At 51.9% G+C, this 19,218-nt stretch overlaps 1 protein-coding gene across 1 annotated transcript in view; it reads right to left on the bottom strand.

The window, feature by feature from the left end:
• Positions 1-19,218, bottom strand: part of LCT (lactase) — a gene marked incomplete at its 5' end in the record, with an annotated part of 50,920 nt that overhangs the window by 10,074 nt on the left and 21,628 nt on the right. The window contains 7 exons of the mRNA XM_081096347.1: positions 957-1,159; positions 2,368-2,566; positions 4,757-5,047; positions 8,246-8,514; positions 10,066-11,616; positions 13,582-14,227; positions 18,279-19,005. Coding sequence (XP_080952473.1) covers positions 957-1,159; positions 2,368-2,566; positions 4,757-5,047; positions 8,246-8,514; positions 10,066-11,616; positions 13,582-14,227; positions 18,279-19,005 — 3,886 coding nt within the window. The remainder of the gene's footprint in view (positions 1-956; positions 1,160-2,367; positions 2,567-4,756; positions 5,048-8,245; positions 8,515-10,065; positions 11,617-13,581; positions 14,228-18,278; positions 19,006-19,218) is intronic.

The raw sequence follows: 19,218 nt of genomic DNA, 5'->3' as shown, positions 1-19,218 counted from the left end.
TTCCCGAGGTTTGGGCTTTTGCATTTCAGAAAACGACGACTGCTCTAATTCAATATATCTGGAATGAGGGATGCACTAATTCCGTTCTAATACTTTCCCCCAGGCTGGCTAGCAAACAGGAGAATTAAACTTCTATTTTCATTTACTAATTTGACTGCATTTGTCAGATTTTCTTGTGAAGAGTTTGACAAACAAGGCCCGTGGTGTCCCTGCCCAGAGCTGCAGTCAGAGGCTCCTCCTCAGAGCCAAAATGCTCCCTGAGGCGAAACCTGGGAGAGGGTGCCCTCCAACCCCTTCAGAGACATTCCCAGGAGCCAGAGAAAAACTTGGCGATGCGGCCACTCTTTTCTATCTCCTCTTGTCAGGGCTCAGGCTGAAACACGGGTGGGTCATGTTGTTGGCACCTGCCCGCTAGTCCCTCTACTTCCTAGGAGCAAAATCCCACGACCAAGAGATGCGTGTCCTTATGTTAAACTCCTGGAATTGGGGGCACTCATGAGTTTCACAGAGTCTGAAGCTCCCAATGTACGGAAGCCTTAGGCTGAGGAAGTAAGGTTATATGGTGACACCTGGAGGTTGCATGTGGCATTGCAGCCTGGTTCTATTAACTGTAGTGAAACCAGACGCTGAAGAGAATTTCTTTCTATTTGTTATCTTCAAGCCAACGTTATACACAGCAAGGACTACATGTACAGATCATTTTTAAGGCTTAAAAGATAACCCCAAAGAGCTTTCATCACAGCAAACCTCTGAGGTAGGTAGGTCCTCTCCACGGCACAGATGAGAAAATGAAGGCCCAACAAGGTTAGGGGATATTACCAAGTTCACAGAGTCAGATAAGAGCAGAACAGGGCCTGCACCCTAACACGTTGTTCTGCGATCTAATTCCATTCCCATGAGGCATGACAGGAGAGGAGACAGGGAAGAGGAAAAACAATGCCCGAGGGAAAACAGACCTGGACGTATCTCCTGGCGGCCTCCACGTCCTCCTGGTTGGAGGGGTCTCTGGGCTCAGCCCAGTCGCTGCTGATGGTGATGGAGATGAGGCCGCCTTGCCTGGCGCGGTACACGTCGTTGTACAGGTGCCAGGCCTCAGCATGGGCCTTGATTAGGTTGTGGCCGGCAATGTAGGGGGCAGTGCCAGGCCTGAAGGAGATGCCTGGAAGCACACATGGGTGTCAGCCAAGAGGGAATGTGGCCAAGAGTGGCACTCTCTGCCTAGAGATGTCCGCTATGTGTTTGGGGGGAGAATGGAACTTAAATCCTGGCTCCACTTCCTACTAGCGGCCGTGTAACTCTGGGCGAGGATTTCAGCCTTCCAGCTTCTTCCTCTGGGAGTCGCTGGGAGAAGGAAGTGGAATAGTGTGTGTGGAGCCCCGGCAGCCGTGTCTGCACGGACAAGGATGGATGGATGTTGGGTTCTGCCCCTCCCCCACAGGGTGCTCACATGCCTCAGGCAAAGCGCCCAGAGGAGCCCCGCGGGCGGGCGCTGACACCCGGGCACTCTGGGGAGCCCACGGTGGGAGCAGAGGTTGGAGAGGACAGCCGACAGAAGCAGCTGACAGAGTCCTTGGGAGCCGATGGTGTGAGGCCACCTCTCAGGCCGAAGGAATGGAAAACCAAAGCGCCAACCAAGGACCCATGGAGCTGCATCTGGTAATGACTCCAGGGTCTCCCTGCGACTTCCCAGCTTTCACACGTGACGACGAAGAGCACAGAGATGAGCACAGACTTACTCCTCAGCTCAGAACTAGAGGAAGGGAAGGCGGGATGGCTCTGAAGGGGCAGGACAGGCCCACAATCCCCATCAGAGCTTTTGGGGTCAAATGTGTTTTGGAACAAAAAGGTTTTTTGTCTTAGAAAAGTAACGAATCGCCTACATGGGATTTACATATGGCCCTGCAGGGCCCGGAGCAGCTCTCCGCAGGGGGACCGGCCTGCCTGCAGCAGAACTCGGGCAGGAAGGCCTCCAGCAGCCTCATGTTGGGTCAGGGCAGGCTGAGCAGAGCAGCCAAATCAGTTACCCAAAACTGGGGGATCTGGGAGTCGCAGGAAACAGACTGTGGGCCTGTACAGCCTCAGGGGTCGCCCCCTCCTACACCAATTAGTCCGCGTCCCCGACTCGGGAGCTTCCCGTCTGAGGAAAGGCAGAGCCTCAGAGCAGAGAAGCCCTGGGCGGCACCGACGTGAAATTCAGGTTGAGCCCAAGTGGTGCAGACGGGAAACTGCTGCAGGAGCAGGAGGCTGAGTGGTGGGCATTCTGAGGCTCTGCCCCCGGCTCTCCTGGCCCCTCCTCCAAAGCTCCCCGATTTCAGGCTCCCGGGGGCTACAAATGCCACACCCAGCTGACAGCTGGGCCGGCCCTACCTGGAGCTGCTGTCCCGTAGCCGTAGCCCTGCAGAGCAATGACGAAGGGCTCGTTCAGCGTGATCCAAAACTTCACCTTGTCGCCCAGCCTCTGGAAGAGCAGGTCCGCATAGTCCCTGAAGCGCTGCACAATGGTCTCGTTCTCCCAGCCGCCGACGTCCTGGAGGGCCTGGGGCAGGTCCCAGTGGTAAAGGGTCACCTGGGAGAGAGCGAGATCAGCCAGACCGTCCACCTGCTTTGCACGGGCAGCCGCTGGTGCCGGCCATGCCCCCGCACACGTGTGCTGCGGACACTGAGAACCAATGATCAGGCCAAAGTGGCCCCAGGGTTCTTCGGCGGCAGGGGGCGGGCACAGTGCTGAAGAGGAGCGGAGAAGCCTGGGTGTGAGTCGCAGCTGTGCACCCACTGTTCTGGGCTCAGGCGCTAAGACCTCCACTTCATGACACTATTGTGAGGCCCAGGGCATGAGGCCCACATGTCTTCAGTGTGAGCCGTGGTTGTTCTCAGATCAGAACCTGCCTGGACCGACTGCTGAGGGTCCCAGGGGGGCGGAGCATTTTACTGTAAAGGGACATCACCCATCTGTCCAGAGCGTCTGCCCGTGGAGCGGGGAACCCTTGGCTGGGGAAGGAGCAGCCTGGTCGTGCTTAGGGGGGTGGCCTTTCTCTCAGCCTTCCCCTCGATGCCCCTGACACGCCCCATCTTGGCCAAGCTGTGGTCTCCACTGCCCTCAGCCTGCACTGGGCCACGACCCATCATCAGCCCAGACCCTTCCCTCTGCCTGAAATGCCTTTCCCTGCACGCCCACCTGGCCACCCACTCCTCTTTATCTGACACCCGCACCTCCCTGGAGCTCCCGGCCACGCTGCTCCCTCCCCCCCACCCGCAGGGTCTCAGTGCCCTCGAGTGGGACAGAATCGCGTGGCTCTAAGGTATGTGCTTTCTGATCTTGTTCCGACCTGTTGTATGTGATGAATCTTGTTGTCGACTCAGATCAGGGGGTCCTGCAGGAGAGCCACTCAGCCACCGTCTCCCCCACCCGCCCTGCACGCACCATAACAAACGCTGCACGGCTGGCTTGTCCCTGCAGTGTTATCAGGGAGGGGAGAGTCCAGATGACAGTGGGTGGGGAGAGGGGCTGTCCTGTGGGACTGTGCTCTGGCCGCGGAGCATAATCCCCAACCACGCAACAGAGGAGCCCCCGGGCTTTCCAGAATGGGTGTTCGTTCTCCCGTGCGTTACCATAAAGGGCCAGGAAAGGAAAGTGCTCTTTGGCCTCAAGTTTGAAAATTTTGGTGATGGCAAAGTCAGCCCACACATGAGCTCCTGCGTTATTCATAATAACTCATGGCTTATGAATACACACACTTTTGTCCCAGTTCTGCCCCTGGGACCAGATCCTACAGATAAACTACCCATATGGGGGCTGTATGTCTAAGGTTACTCATCATAGCAGTGGTTATAGTGGCAAAAGAGTGGAAATGCCATATAGGAGAGTGCCCATTAGCAGGGAAGTTATTAGAGAGATAAGATGCAAACAATTCCACATAACAAAAATAAAATAGGAAACTATGTGTGGATATGAAAATATCTGTAAGATATATATATATACACACACACAAACACATAAATATAGCTAATATACAAAGTGTCCCCTCAGGAGTTCGACCAGAAGATTGGTTGCTATGACATGCGTTGACCACCAGGGGGCGGCACGGAATGAAGGAAGGCCCCAGCAGGCAGCCGGAAGGCAGGCCCTGGCTGGCAGCTGGAAAGCCCTAATTGGCCCTGGTTGCCAGCCAGGCCTAGGGACCCTACCCATGCAAGAATTTTGTGCACTGGGCCTCCAGTTGTTAAATAAAAGCAAGTATCTTGCCTGGCTGGTGTGGCTCAGTGGTGGAACATCGTCCCATGCACCAGGTTCAATTCCCAGTCAGGGCACATGCCCAGACTGTGGACTCAATCCCCAGCAGGGGACATGCAGGAGGCAGCCGATTAATGTCTCTCTCTCATTGATGTTTTCATGTTTTTGTCTCTCTCCCTCTCCCTTCCTCTCTCTGAGATCAATAAAAACATTTCTTTTTTCTAAGAAGCAAGTATCTTACCATTATGAGAAAAGAGGGGAAAAGGAATATACACACACAGTCACATCTACTGGCTTCTACCCACAAAAGGACATGAGAACCTAGCAAACTTGGGCCCACAGAAAGAGGAACTGAAGGAAGGAAAATCTACACTGCAGACCCCTTTCTGCTTTTTGACCTCTTCTCACGTGACTTTGTTAACAATTCAAAAATTAAATGTGAGAACAGCTTTTGTTTACACGATGAACGAGCCCCTGGCCCAGCAGGCTCCCGGACCTGGGCAGGCCTCCCGGGCCCAACCTCACCTGGGGCTTGATGCGGGCAGCCAGCAGCGCGTCGATGAGCTGCGCGTAGTAGCGCAGGCCCGCTTCATTGATGTACTCGGGGGTTCCGTCCGGGAGGACACGAGGCCAAGAGATGGAGAAGCGGTAGTGGGACACCCCCAGGTTCCGCAGGGCGGCCACGTCCTCGGCGATCTTGTGGTAGCTGTCACAGGCCACGTCTCCCGTGTCGTCGTTGCTGACCTTCAGTGGCGTGTGGGAAAACGTGTCCCAAATACTGAGTCCTTTGCCATCTGCTCTCCACGCACCTTCGATCTCAAGATGACAAGACACAACCTAATTAAGTCCTGCAGTCACGCCCTCACAGGTTCCTTTGTGTCAGCAGGAAGGTCCCGAGACTGGAGGTAAGTCCTCTGGAGCCTTCGATGGCCTCCCTCTGATTTCTAAACTCCTGCAGCTTCCCGTACATACTTTCTGTCACTGTCACCCGCAGCCCCACAGACTGTATGGCCTGGGCACTGATTCTGTCATCCTTGTGTCCCAGTAGCTACCATAACAGCATCTGTTCACTAACAGTTCGAGTGAACAATTCCACGTGCCCCAGCCCCAACGATGGCCAAACAAATCCCAGCGACGCCGGGCGTGGGGGCAGGGTTTCTGGTCAGGACGTGTGTCTGCTTCGGTGCTTCCTTTTGGTTCTCCCGCCCATCTTAACGGGAAACTGACCGCAAGCCCCCGGGCAAACACCTACCTGCAGGCTCAGGCAGTCTGGCAGGTACGATTTCCGTCACTTACTTAGAACACTTCCGCATATACGGTGTGATATTATGTGACTGGGAAGGTAGTGTGGTGTTTTAACCAAGGGTACGACCGGCACAGCCCCCGTGAGAGTGGCAGGAACGCACCCTGCGTGGGCTGTGGGTGGAGGAGGTGGCCTCGGTGGCTGGGAGGTCAGTGAATGCAGGGGGACTGAGCAAACAAGTGACTACGTTGAGGATATCAGAACGAGATTCCTCACCACTAGAGAAAGGAGCACTCATACAGGAAATGGGAAGGCTAGCAGGACCCTGTGGCGGTATCAGTGTGAACTCATGGCCCTGAATATACATGGAGATGTAGGTGGGTGCAGAAGCGTACACAGCTGTGTGTCTGCGTGCGTGTGTGTGTGTGTGCGCGCACGTGCACACGGACTTCCTAGCTCTGTCCACTGAGGACCTAAAGGTGACGACACCGGCAGCAGTGGGCACCCCGAGCACCCACATCTTGGTTTCTAAGTGCCCTTGTCCAATACAAGGATCCAGGGCCCTTGAGAGAAATAGCTGGTGACGGCTGGGCAGGAGAGGTACAAGAGGACCTGGAGCACCTTGTGCCGGAAAGAACTGGGGAAGAGCTCAGAGGACGATGGGCCATGATCCGAAGGCACCATTCCAGGCAAAATGTGGGCGATTGGAGCATTTAAATACACAATGGCAGCAAAAGTGCCGCCCACTGAATGCAACAGGACTCCGTAAGACCAAACTGATGCCATATATCAAATCACATTTAGGTATAAATAAAATATAAGTAAGTAGGAGAAAAGGCAAAGCTCAACACATTATGTGTTGAGTGCCACATAATAAATAATGTAAAGGAATGATGAAATTAGGAAATCACCATTTGTCCACTATCATAGCAGTAACTGATTCAGGCAAAAATTACCAACTGTTGCTAAAGCTAATGGGTGAAACTTAATGAGAAACAGGCTATTTGTATAGTCTCCAGTAGCTCCCCCCAAATCACTTATAGCTACAAAATACTTCTTAATTTTATGGTAGAGAAACCTGGTAGACACCTGCTCGTTCAGGTGTAAAGTCTGTTTCACATACATATAAAATGTGCACACACACACACAATTGTGCACACAGAGAGAGAAAATGAAGCAAATGGTAAAATGGTAACAGTTGAGGAGCATGGGAAAGGGTACATGGGAGTCCTCTACTGTTTTTGCAACTTTTCTCTGTTTAAACAGATTTCCAAAGGAAAGGTTTTAAAAAAGAATCCAGTCAGATGGCATCTAATCTGCATTGTAGGCACGTCTCATCCATTCTCGATTCACACCCCATATTTTGCTCATTAAATATTCAATGTCACAAATGGGGAGAACATGCCTGCTGACTGCTCCCTGACACCAACTTAATCATTCAAGACGTGGTTACCAAAATGTTTCCAAGACTGTCCCGCCCGTGCACGGACAGGGTTAAGAACCCAGCAGGCCTGCCTGTGTCCCTTCCTGTGTCAGCTGCAAACCGGGAGCGTGGGTCTCACCCAGCCACTGGGTTGTCCCCGCAGGGACATTGATCAATGTCTGGAGACAGCGCTGGTTGTTACAACTGGGGGAGAAATCTACTGGCATCTGTGGGCAGGCCCAGGGAAGCTGCTGAACACCCCACAGGGCACAGGACAGCACACAACAGAACTGTCCATCCAAACCGTCTGCCAGGCCACGCTGGGGTCCTCCCAGAGGAGTCTGTGCCTGAAAGAAGAGCCACAGAAGCCTGTCTCGGAAACCTCGGCACTTCCTCACGTGAAGTGTTGGCCAGAGCACCTGGTGGGACCAAGAACGGGGCTTCCTCCGGCCCACACAATAGGCTACATGAGCGGTTCTGTGTGTTTGGCTAACACAGGTCTGGGTGTGGCAGAACTTGCCCCGAGACGTCATTCATAACCCGGTGGTGCGGTCATCTGGGGCTGCTAACACGCGTCTACCTCGAACGTATTTTCAGCAGCTATAGTCGTCCAGAAAAACCCGAGGGCGGGGCACTCCCAGCCAGGCCAGCTCATACCCCTGACCCTGCCCAGGCCTCACCCTGAGCACACAGAGCCCCTCCTGTCGCAGAGAAAATAAAAAAGATGTAAAGCAGGGACCCGCAACTAAAGGCCTGAGCAAGTCACTCTTGGCTTGTTATCTTTTATTTCTCTGGGAAAAAGGCAAAACCCTCATATTTTCTATATGAGGAAGCTTCACCTGGCACGTATAAGGTGATGGTAGGATGTCAGGTCATCAGGAAAGAAACCCGTCTCTAATAACCTCGGGCCGACCGCCCGCCCCTCCCACCGCCCCGCCCCTCCGTGGCCACGACGACCCATTCTTTGGTGACTAGAGAAAGAAACCGTGACAGCCATGTTTCCCACTTGGAGGAGAGCAGGCGAGAAAAGCACCCAGCAGAGAGTCCTCACGCTCATGCCTCTGCCTAAGTGTGTCTGCCAGGCGCCACCGGCTCCTTCTCGCCGCGAACGCCATCTCAGCACTGCCCTTGTAACTGTGCTGGTCTGCCTGTGCTGGGGGGGTGAGGGGGGTGAAGAACCAGGGCTATCGGGGAAGAGGTCCTCCAAGATCCCCTGATGGCATCCCTCACTTCCCTCCCACAGTCTATGAAAATCCCCTGCTCACCCTGCCCTTCCCAGCCCTGAACCCGGAGCCCGGCGCACAGTAGGTGTGCAGCCGATGCTGCTGAGCTGCCCTGCACTCCGCACCTGATACGCAGCGGAAGCCGCGCTCCAGACGAAGCCCTCGGGGAACCGGCCGTAGAGAAACTCGTCTTGGCGGGGCAGCGGCATGCCGTTGCGGGCGATGACCTCCGTGTAGTACCTGGCGGAGGCCCTTGCTGTGCGAGGCCTGTTCGCATTGTTGAAGTCAACATGGTACAGTCCAAACTTGACTGTGTAACCATTCAGCCACTCAAAGTTGTCCATCAGAGACCACGCGGAATACCCTCGGAGGTCTACGCCATCGAGCCTGTAGGCTGGGAACATTGCAAGGGGAAGAGAAGAGCTTTACCCCAGTCGGGCAGGGACCCCAAGAAGCCCAGCCAAGTACTGGCCTCTCAACTCAAGGCAGGAGTCCTGAACCATCAACTTGTACACACAGGTAACGTGTCCCCGATAGACAGATCATCTTGTGTGTCTTTGTTCTTTTGCCAGCACTCATGCCCCCAAACAAGTATTAATGACTGATCTTTGTAAAATCAAATTCTTTTGTTGGGGGAAAGGGATGTGCTTCAAATTCAAGAGTCTTAGCCCCCTTTAGACATGAAACACAAATGTGAATGTGAGAACAGTTTCTTGCTCTGGGGTTGCATGGAGCCCATCTATACTAATAAAAAGGTAATATGCTAATTAGACCAGATGTCTTCCGGAAGTCCTTCCAGACGGAGCCACAGTGGCGGGGGCTGAGGCAGAGGCAGTTAGGGGTGGTAAGGCTGGCAGGGGAGCAGTTAGGGGGGATCAGGCCGGCAGGGGAGGGCAGTTAGGGGGCAATCAAGCAGGTAGGCAGAGTGGTTAGGGGCAATCAGGCAGGCAGGCAAAGGGGTTAGGGGTGATAAGGCAGGTAGCACAGTGGTTAGGGGTGATCACGCAGGCAGGCAGGTGAGCAGTTAGGAGCCAGCAGTCCTGGACTGCGAGAGGGATGTCCAAATGCTGGTTTAGATCCAATCCCTGCAGGCAGTTGGACATCCCCCGAGTAGTCCCGATTGGAGAGGGTGCAGGCCAGGCTGATGGACTCCCCCCCGCCCCCCCCCCCGTGCACAAATTTTGTGCACTGGGCCTCTAGTCTATATATATAAAAGGCTAAGAGACCATCTGACCGGTAGCTATGATGCACACTGACCACCAGGGGAAGATGCTTCAATGTAGGAGCTGCCAAGCTGCGGTAACTTGGCAGTAGCAGTTCTCAGGTGATGCATCCCAGAACCAGAGAGGAGGGAGCCTGATTCCGGGGTACATCGCCCAAGAACCTCCCACTTGCAATCCGGGACCCCTCAGGGGATGTCGGAGAGCCAGATTTGGCCCAATCCCCGCAGGCCAGGCCAAGGGACCCCACCTGCTGGAGGCACCCTGCAGATGCCCTTCAAGCCACAGTGCTGCCCCAGGTGTGGCCCATCTCTCCCAGTCCCACCCCGCTGGCCACCTTCTAATTAATTTCCTTTCAATGTGCATGAATCCATGCACCAGGCCACTAGTCAGAATATAAACTCCATGTCAGCAGAAAGTTATCTGTTTTGTTCACTACTGTTTCCCTATGATTTAGAGTAAAACTTATCCAACAGTAGTTGCTCAATAATAGATGAATGGACCCATAAAAATGTTCTTATGGGGATTGTGTGTGTGTACATCTGGGGAGACAACCATAGCTTTTTTTCAGAGGGAAATGTAACCCCAGACAGGGAAAGAATAATGGAGTTAGCACATAAGACAGAGACTTGCTGATGGTTTGTAATCTACTCTGCCAATCATTTCAGGCACATGACATGTGGATGTTGGGAGATTTTGTAAGGGGGGCATGAACCCTCACATACCTTTCAAAGCTTCATTGATGTAGGTTTTGTGGTAGAATATCCGATCGGTATCTTCCACCTTCGGATTTGCCAGCCCCACCCCATTTTCGGTGACGTAAATGGGGATGTCACCATATTCTTCTTTGATCCAGTTGAGCAGTCTCCGCATCCCCCAGGGTGCAGCTCTGTTCATTGCTGTGGACGGCCATGAAGGGTCCTCCTCCTCAATCGTCTCCTGGTCATCTTGGTAGGAGGGTGGGTTTAACCTCGGTGTTGTGTACCGCACAATTCTGGAGGAGTAGGTGTTGAGGCAGAACACATCAGCCGTAGCCCGGACGTACCTCTTCTCTTCCTCAGTGAAACTGGGCAGGCGGGATGTGGCCAAGTGTTGTAGTTCACTCCTGTTCCCCACTTTCCACTTCATGGCCTCGGGATAGTCCCCATTTCGGAAAATGGGGTGGGCAAACCAGCCCAGTGAGAACTGCAGCATTCGGTCAGCTGCCTCCACATCCCGTGGGACCTCGGGCGACTTGGGCTCTGCCCAGTGTGCACTGAGGCTCAAGGAGATGACCCCCTTCTGCTTTTGCCGGTATTTCTCATCGTAAGTGTGGTAGACTCTGGCATGAGCTTTGATGAGTGCATGGCCAATCCTGTAAGGTGCCCAGCCTGGGTCCTTCACATTTGGGGGAAACTCCCCTGAGCCATAACCCAACCACGCCTGGTACATGGGCTCATTAAAGGTCATCCAGAACTTGACCCTGTCACCAAAGGTCTGGAAACAAAAGTCTGCATAGCTGTTAAACAACTCAATCAAGGAAGCATCCTCCCAGCCTCCGATATCTTGCAGGGCCTGGGGCAGGTCCCAGTGGAACAGTGTCACCATCGGAAAGATGTTGCTTTCCACCAAGCCATCAATCAGCCTGTTGTAATAATCAACACCACGGCTATTGATAGAACTGTTTCTCCCAGTTGGGAAAATCCGAGACCAGGAGATAGAGAAGCGATAGGCCTTCACCTTCAAAGCTCGAAGCATGTTCAGATCGGCATCCAGTTGGTTGTAGCTGTCACAGGCTATGTCTCCAGTGGCATTGCCTTTCACGTTGCTGCCTGGTGTGTGGGTAAAGTTATCCCAGATGCTGGGGCCTTTGCCGTCAGCATTCCAAGCTCCTTCGATCTGATAGGCTGATGAGGACACGCCCCACAGAAAGTCATCCCGGAACGTGCCGTGGTAAAACAGATCGCGTTCAAACTTGGGCTGGTTGGAGAACTTTTCCCAAACGACCTTGGCCTTGGAGGGCACCTCAGATGGAAAAGGGAAGGCTCTGACTTTAGGGAGAAATGTTGCTGTACTGGGTGGTGGCAGTCTTTTCACTTCTTTGGTGAGGAAACCATTCTTTTCAATGATGCTGGTGAAAAAATAGGCAGATTTCCTGGGAGTCCTTGGCCTGCTGCTGTCGTTGAAGTTGACGTGGTGCAGCCCAAACCTCTGGCTGTAACCAGAGGGCCCTTCGAAGCCATCGATGAGGGAACGGGCAATGTAAGATCGAACATCCACTGAGTCCTCCTTGACAGCTGTGGGGAACAAAAATACAGCGGTGTTATTTTAAAGTCTCTGTTAGTTTGCTTTTTTTAAAAAAATATATTTTCTTGATTTTTTACAGAGAGGAAGGGAGAGGGATAGAGAGTTGGAAACATCGATGAGAGAGAAACATCGATCAGCTGCCTCCTGCACACTCCCCACTGGGGATGTGCCCGCAACCAAGGCACATGCCCTTAACCGGAATCGAACCTGGGACCCTTGAGTCCTCAGGCCGACGCTCTATCCACTGAGCCAAACCGGCCAGGGCTGTTAGTTTGCTTTTTAAAGGTTTTCCTTTTGACATGAAAGTTTTGGAGGTGATTTGGGTTACTCCAAAAACATGAACCTCTTTTCTCCCTCATAATGGACAAGGAAAACTCACAAGACCCCAGGAAACATCCGGCCACACCATGGCCATCACTCAGTCCAAAGGAGCATCCTTGTCTTAAAATGAATAATGGAGAGCATGTGCCACATCTGCTAGCGTAGAGACCTAGAGAAGATGGAGGCAGAGATTGGGGCGACACAGCCACATGCAAAGGAATGTCTGGAGCCACTGGAAGATGGAAGAGCAAGGAGGGGTGCTCCCCTGGAACCTCTGGAGGCAGAGCATTTCTACTGGCATCTTGATTTCAGACTTCTGGACTCCAGGACTGTGAGAAAATAACGACGGTCTAGCAGGTCAACCAACAACCAGAACCAAAGTAAGGCAATGGCTGTGGGCTCCAACGGGGAGTCAGCAAAGTATTAAGCCTCGTTTCTATCAAATCGCACCTATTGCGTATGTGGCAGGAAAAGTTGCTCACTCAGTAAGTAATTCAGTAAGCACCTGCTTTGTCTCCAGGCTGGGCCAGTCTCTGGGAACATAAAGATGAATAAAAGCCTCATAGGTCAGTGGGAAGAGTGAAGAGCTGAGCCAGAAATAGAAGGCCTCTGGTTCCGCTCACAGCATGTTGGGGCACACCATTCAAAATCTCAGAGCATCCGTTCCACAGTTGTCACAGGAGGAAAGTACCTGTCGATTGACTGCATACAGCTGTGTCAACGATCACTTGAGGCAATGTCTTAAATGGGTTCCAAGATTATGCACATTATAGAATGTAACCTTGATGCTGAGAGGAGTACACGTGAAGAACAGAGAGGGGGTCTGACCTCCCTCTGTGGATGTGGGTCTCCATTCCTCACTGCAATGCCCAGGGCAAGTATCACTTATCAATTCTTTCTCTTTGAATCTAGGCAAAGCCTTGAAATCTTCTCATCACAGCCCTCTAGGCAGACAGCTAGCCACTCTCAACTGAGTAGGACTGGCCTGTGAGGTGAAACCTATTTGCCATTCCTTTTTACTTGAAATAAAAAGACATGTGAAACAGTATGTTATGTAAGAGTGAAACTGTAGATGTGATTAATTGAATCAAAGTAAATAAAGAGCTATATATTTTTACAGCCAGTTAAAGGGGATGAAGATCAATGTGGCTGGAGCACTGAAGGAAGAGTTAATGGGTTGGAGTCCCATCTTAAGTGTCCTCATGCCATCCTGTAATGCCATTATCACCCTATGTTGCAATTTTCTGTCTGTGTCTCTGTAGACCGTGAATATCCTATGTGAAAAGACAATTTTTGTTTAATATTTTACCTCTACTGTATTGCACAATGTCTGGAACATAATAGTCAGCTAACAAATATTTGTTAAATAAGTGCATGAAAAAATGATGAGGCCTGATTAATGGACAGGGTTCAGATGGGCAGAATTTAGAAAGGAATAAGAATATGAGAGCAAAAAGTTGAGGCCTTGAGGGGGAGAGTTAGGAGGCTGATGTGAAGGACTCATGCTCTTACTACCAATACTACTTTTTGGCTTCATTTACTTGAGAGACGGTCTTGGTCCCATAACACAAAACTGTGACGACTTGAAGAAGGACCACCCACCTTCTGATCACCAGCATATCCACTGCTCTTACCCTTGAGCACCTCGTTGATATATTGATTGAAGTAGTCTATTCTCAAGGAATCATCAAGGAGATTTTCACTTTCCCCGATGGGCATGCCGTTCCCAGCCAGATAGATGGGAACCTTTCCTCTTGTGTATTCCAAGGATATAAACCGCAACAGCCTCCTTATGCCCCAGGGCACCACACGAATCCAAGGGGATGAGGTCTGGGGCCAGGCAGGGTCCACGTGCTGTGAGAAGCCTCCAATGGTATCATAGCTGGGGATGCAGGTGTCTTGTTGGGCCTTGCTGATGAGGCGGGAAGTGTAGTGGGACAGACCCAGGAAATCAGCTGAGCCTTTCAGGAGCTGCTTCTCTGCTTCAGTGAATTCGGGGAGCTGGGCCACGGGACTGGGGCACTGCTTGTTTATCTGTTGAATCTGGGCCCTCAGGGCAGCTGGGTAGTCTCCATCCACAAAGATAGGGTGTGCAAACCAGCCCAGCATGAAGTGCAAGAAGCGCTCAGAGGCTCTCAGGTCCTCGGGACTCTCTGGGGAGAGGGGTTCTGCCCAGTCTGAGTTCAACACGATGCCCACACGGCCCTGCTGCTGCGGGCGATGGTGGTTGTTGTAGAGGTGCCAAGCTCTGGCATGAGCCTTGAGGACCAAGTGAGCCACCTTGTGAAGAGGAAAGAAGGTACAGTGTCAACAACAGCATCAACAAGCCAACAGCAAGTCAACAACTTAACACCAGTGTCAATAATACCAGCAAGTTAATAACAACAGCAACACTGAAAATGTCAACATCAATAACATCAACACTAATGCCAACACTGTCATTAAAACATCAACAATGTCAACAAGAAGTTAAGACTGATGCTAACAGTGTCAACAAGTCAACAAGACAGTGCTGATGGCAACAATACCAATGCCAATGCCCCCAATATCAACAATGTGGATGACAATTGCAACAAGTCAGCACCACCCCTGAGAGGTTAATAGCAACAGCATCGACAACCATATTAATAATTACAACTGCTAACGAATTTGCTCATGTAATCCCCACAATAACCTATGTGGCAAGTTATTATTACTGCTATACAGGTGAGGAAAACAAGATCCAGAGAGGGTAAAATGCAGGCATTTTGACTCCAGGCCTGTATTGTCACCCACAATGTTAGTCTGCCTCCATTCTCAATAAGTAGTTATTGACTTATTAGTCAACAACTAATGGGGAGTGGAGATCATTTTAGTTACCACACAAAGGAGGGGACAATTCTTTCTAGATTACTTGTTCTCCTTTCCACTTAATAAAATCTAGGGAGAAACATCACCACAAAGAATCTCTCTGTAGACTTAACTGATAGTCTTACAACGATCAACAGCTCTCCTTGGTGGAGCGCTATGAAAAGATGGGCAAAAGCAGGCTATCTGGAGTATAACACACCTAGATTTAAGTCCTGACTCTGTCACTAACTTGCTCATTAAGCTCGACCAATCTTCTAACTTCAGGTCCCTAGTCTGTTAAGAAGCAGGTACTTACGGATCCACAGAGGAGAATTAAGTGAGACTGTACATATAAAGCACAAGCAGAAACTCGGGAGTGCAGAGGAGAGCTTGCTACCGCTCAGCTCCCCTTCCTTTTTATCATCTGAAGATGATGACACTTACTTTTGAAGAATTTCACATCAAAACTAGAGGCCCGGTGCACGGATTTGTGCACCAGTAGGGTCCTTTGGCCTGGCATGCCAATTTGATTCGCAGTCAGGACCCATGCCTGGGGTGCGGGTTCAGTCCTTGATCAGGGTGTGTGCAGGAGGCAACTGATCAATGTTTCTCTCTCACATCAATGTTTCTCTCTCTCCTTTCCCTTCCTCTTTCTAAAATCAATAAAAACATATACACTTTTTAAAGTGTGCTTAGGAAAAAAAAAAAAAAGAAGAAGCCTAAGGAGGAAAGGTTTGGGTGGCACACAGGAGACATGCAGAAAGGTCCAAACCTTCCATCTTCAGAAGCATAGTTTCTCTTCCTGGTGTACTTGCTGAATAAGAGCAGGATGGAAACCTTGACAAAGTGCTGTGGTTTTGGCATTTTATTGAGGCATTTATTCATTTCCAGCTCATGCTAATTGCAGACATTTTGAATTGTTTTCCAATTTTCTTATGTGTGTTAACATCATTTCCCGCAAAGGTTTTAAGACCTCACAGACATGGGCTGTGTGTCCTCCTTAAGACCTAGCATGGGACACAGTAAATGCCCCCTTTAGAACAAACCCAGAAGGGTGGCAGGGGTGACCCAGGCTAACATGTCCCTCCTGGAGAATGCTGCCAGGGAAAGCTGGTGGGTTTTCTGGGAGATTTTGAAGAAAAAGGAAAAGATGGAAGGAAGCCATTTTATATTTTGTCTCTATTATATACATCTCCTTCTTGTTGAACTAATACCCTGTCTGCTCTCTGGAAAGCCAACCCGTGCCACTCCTCAGCTCCCCGCCTCTCAACCACTGTGCTGAGGGGTAGAGCTGGGACCTGGACCCAACCTGTCAGTGCCCCATGTGACTCACACAGAGACCAGAAACACAGGGAGACTTGCTGCGAATGACAGACAAAGGCACGCTTGCTTCCCACTGGTCCTGACAGATGAGAGAGGGCTGCTGCCACCTGGCCACCAGGCAGCCCAGGAATAAAGCCAACAAGGGGGCAAGAGCAGAAGCGAAACTGGGTCCTGGTAGCATTGTCTGTGGTCTGATCACCTAAACCAAGACTTTCCAGTTTCCTGAGCTCATACATCTCCCACCTGCTGGATTGAAGTTGGGTTTTCTGTCAATTGAGAGTCCTGGGTGACTCAGAAAACTTGCTTTGGAGTCAGGCAGACTTGGGCTCAAATTTTGGCTTCTAACTAACCCACTAGTGATGTCATCATGACCAAATGGTTTCTCCTCCTGAGCCCCAGCTTTCTCACCCATCAGGTGTCCTGAGGATATAGTCACACCCATCAGTGCTGCCCTGAGGATGTAGTCACACCCATCAGTGCTGCCCTGAGGATGTAGTCACACCCATCAGTGCTGTTCTGAGGATGTAGTCACACCCATCAGTGCTGTTCTGAGGATATAGTCACACCCATCAGGTGTCCTGAGGATATAGTCACACCCATCAGTGCTGCTCTGAGGATGCAGTCACACCCATCAGGTGTCCTGAAGATGTAGTCACACCCATCAGTGCTGCCCTGAGGATGTAGTCACACCCATCAGTGCTGTTCTGAGGATGCAGTCCCACCCATCAGTGCTGTTCTGAGGATGCAGTCACACCCATCAGTGCTGTTCTGAGGATGCAGTCACACCCATCAGTGCTGTTCTGAGGATGCAGTCACACCCATCAGTGCTGTTCTGAGGATGTAGTCACACCCATCAGTGCTGTTCTGAGGATATAGTCACACCCATCAGTGCTGTTCTGAGGATGCAGTCACACCCATCAGTGCTGTTCTGAGAATGTAGTCACACCCATCAGTGCTGCCCTGAGAATGTAGTCACACCCATCAGTGCTGCCCTGAGGATGTAGTCACACCCATCAGTGCTGCCCTGAGGATGTAGTCACACCCATCAGTGCTGCCCTGAGGATGTAGTCACACCCATCAGTGCTGCCCTGAGGATGCAGTCACACCCATCAGTGCTGTTCTGAGGATGCAGTCACACCCATCAGTGCTGTCCTGAGGATGCAGTCACACCCATCAGTGCTGCTCTGAGGATGTAGTCACACCCATCAGTGCTGCCCTGAGGATGTAGTCACACCCATCAGGTGTCCTGAGGATATAGTCACACCCATCAGGTGTCCTGAGGATATAGTCACACCCATCAGTGCTGCTCTGAGGATGTAGTCACACCCATCAGTGCTGCCCTGAGGATGTAGTCACACCCATCAGTGCTGTCCTGAGGATGTAGTCACACCCATCAGTGCTGTTCTGAGGATGTAGTCACACCCATCAGTGCTGCCCTGAGGATGTAGTCACACCCATCAGTGCTGCCCTGAGGATGTAGTCACACCCATCAGTGCTGCCCTGAGGATGTAGTCACACCCATCAGTGCTGCCCTGAGGATGTAGTCACACCCATCAGTGCTGTTCTGAGGATGTAGTCACACCCATCAGGTGTCCTGAGGATATAGTCACACCCATCAGGTGTCCTGAGGATATAGTCACACCCATCAGTGCTGCTCTGAGGATGTAGTCACACCCATCAGTGCTGCCTTGAGGATGTAGTCACACCCATCAGTGCTGTCCTGAGGATGTAGTCACACCCATCAGTGCTGTTCTGAGGATATAGTCACACCCATCAGTGCTGCTCTGAGGATGTAGTCACACCCATCAGTGCTGCCCTGAGGATGTAGTCACACCCATCAGTGCTGCCCTGAGGATGTAGTCACACCCATCAGTGCTGTTCTGAGGATGTAGTCATACCCATCAGTGCTGCCCTGAGGATGTAGTCATACCCATCAGTGCTGCCCTGAGGATGTAGTCACAGCCATCAGTGCCACTCTGAGGATGTCATGACTATTTGTAAAGAGCCAGCACTGTGCTTGGACAAAATAAGGTGATTAACACTTTATGGTTCCTTCCCTCCCTCTGATTTCCTTTAAAAAACAAAAAGTAAACACTTGCTGGTAGGAAGATAAAATGACTTTTTCCCACCAAATGTCCTATCTCCTCTAATGAGTAGGAGCTGCAAAGAAGAGAAGTACCTTAAAGGAGGCCACTCCTGGGTCGGAGATGCCGGGCGGGTGTTGGCCGGTGCCGTAGCCCGCATAGCTCATCACCCACGGCTCGTGGAAGGTCACCCACAGCTTCACACGGTCCCCAAAGGTGGAGAAGCAGAAGGCTGCGTAGTCCAGGAAAGCGTCCACCACACTCTCGTTCTGCCACCCGCCTCGGTCCTGCAGGGCCTGCGGCAGGTCCCAGTGGAACAGCGTGGCCATGGGTTGGATGTGCGAGTCCAGCAGGCTGTCGATCAGCTTGTTGTAGTAGGCGACACCCCGGAGGTTGGGGCTGCGCCCGTGCCCCGTGGGGAAGATGCGGGACCAGGAGATGGAGAACTTGTAGACCTGAGCCCGGAGGCCGCGAAGCAGGGAGACGTCATAGTCCACCTTGTGGTAACTGTCGCTGGCCACGCCCGGAGTGGCCTGGCCCGTGGCGGCCTTCTGGGGTCCGAGTCGGTCCCACACGCTTGCCCCTCTTCCGTCCTCAGCCCAGCCTCCTTCCACGTTGAAGGCTCCCGTGGAGACGCCCCAGAGGAAGCCTTCAGGGAAAACATCCCGCAGGAAAGCATCCCTTTCCACCCTGGGCTGGTGAGCAAACGCTTCCCAGACGCTCCGATAGGCAGAGGTGGGCGGCGAGGAGCCCACGGCCGTCTCCAAGCCCCACTGCCGGGCACCCTGCAGGGTCAGGTTGCCAGCCTGGGGACAAGACCTGCTACGACAAAGTGACATGGAAGGACGTGGTAAGTAATGACTCTGAGTACACATGCCCCCCGACGGACGAACAGTGACAAGGTCTGTAATCGGTAAAGACACAGAGACCCTGAGTGGAAAGCCATGTCCACAGAGTCACGGGCAGGAAGTGGCTGGTTGGGGGGAAGTCATCATTATTACCCCTTCTTAGTGGAGTTGTCATTGCTCCTGTGTG

Source organism: Myotis nattereri (genome assembly GCF_964212035.1).
Source record: "Myotis nattereri genome assembly, chromosome: 7".
Lineage (NCBI taxonomy): Eukaryota > Metazoa > Chordata > Mammalia > Chiroptera > Vespertilionidae > Myotis > Myotis nattereri.
This window is presented reverse-complemented; position numbering and strand designations above follow the sequence as displayed.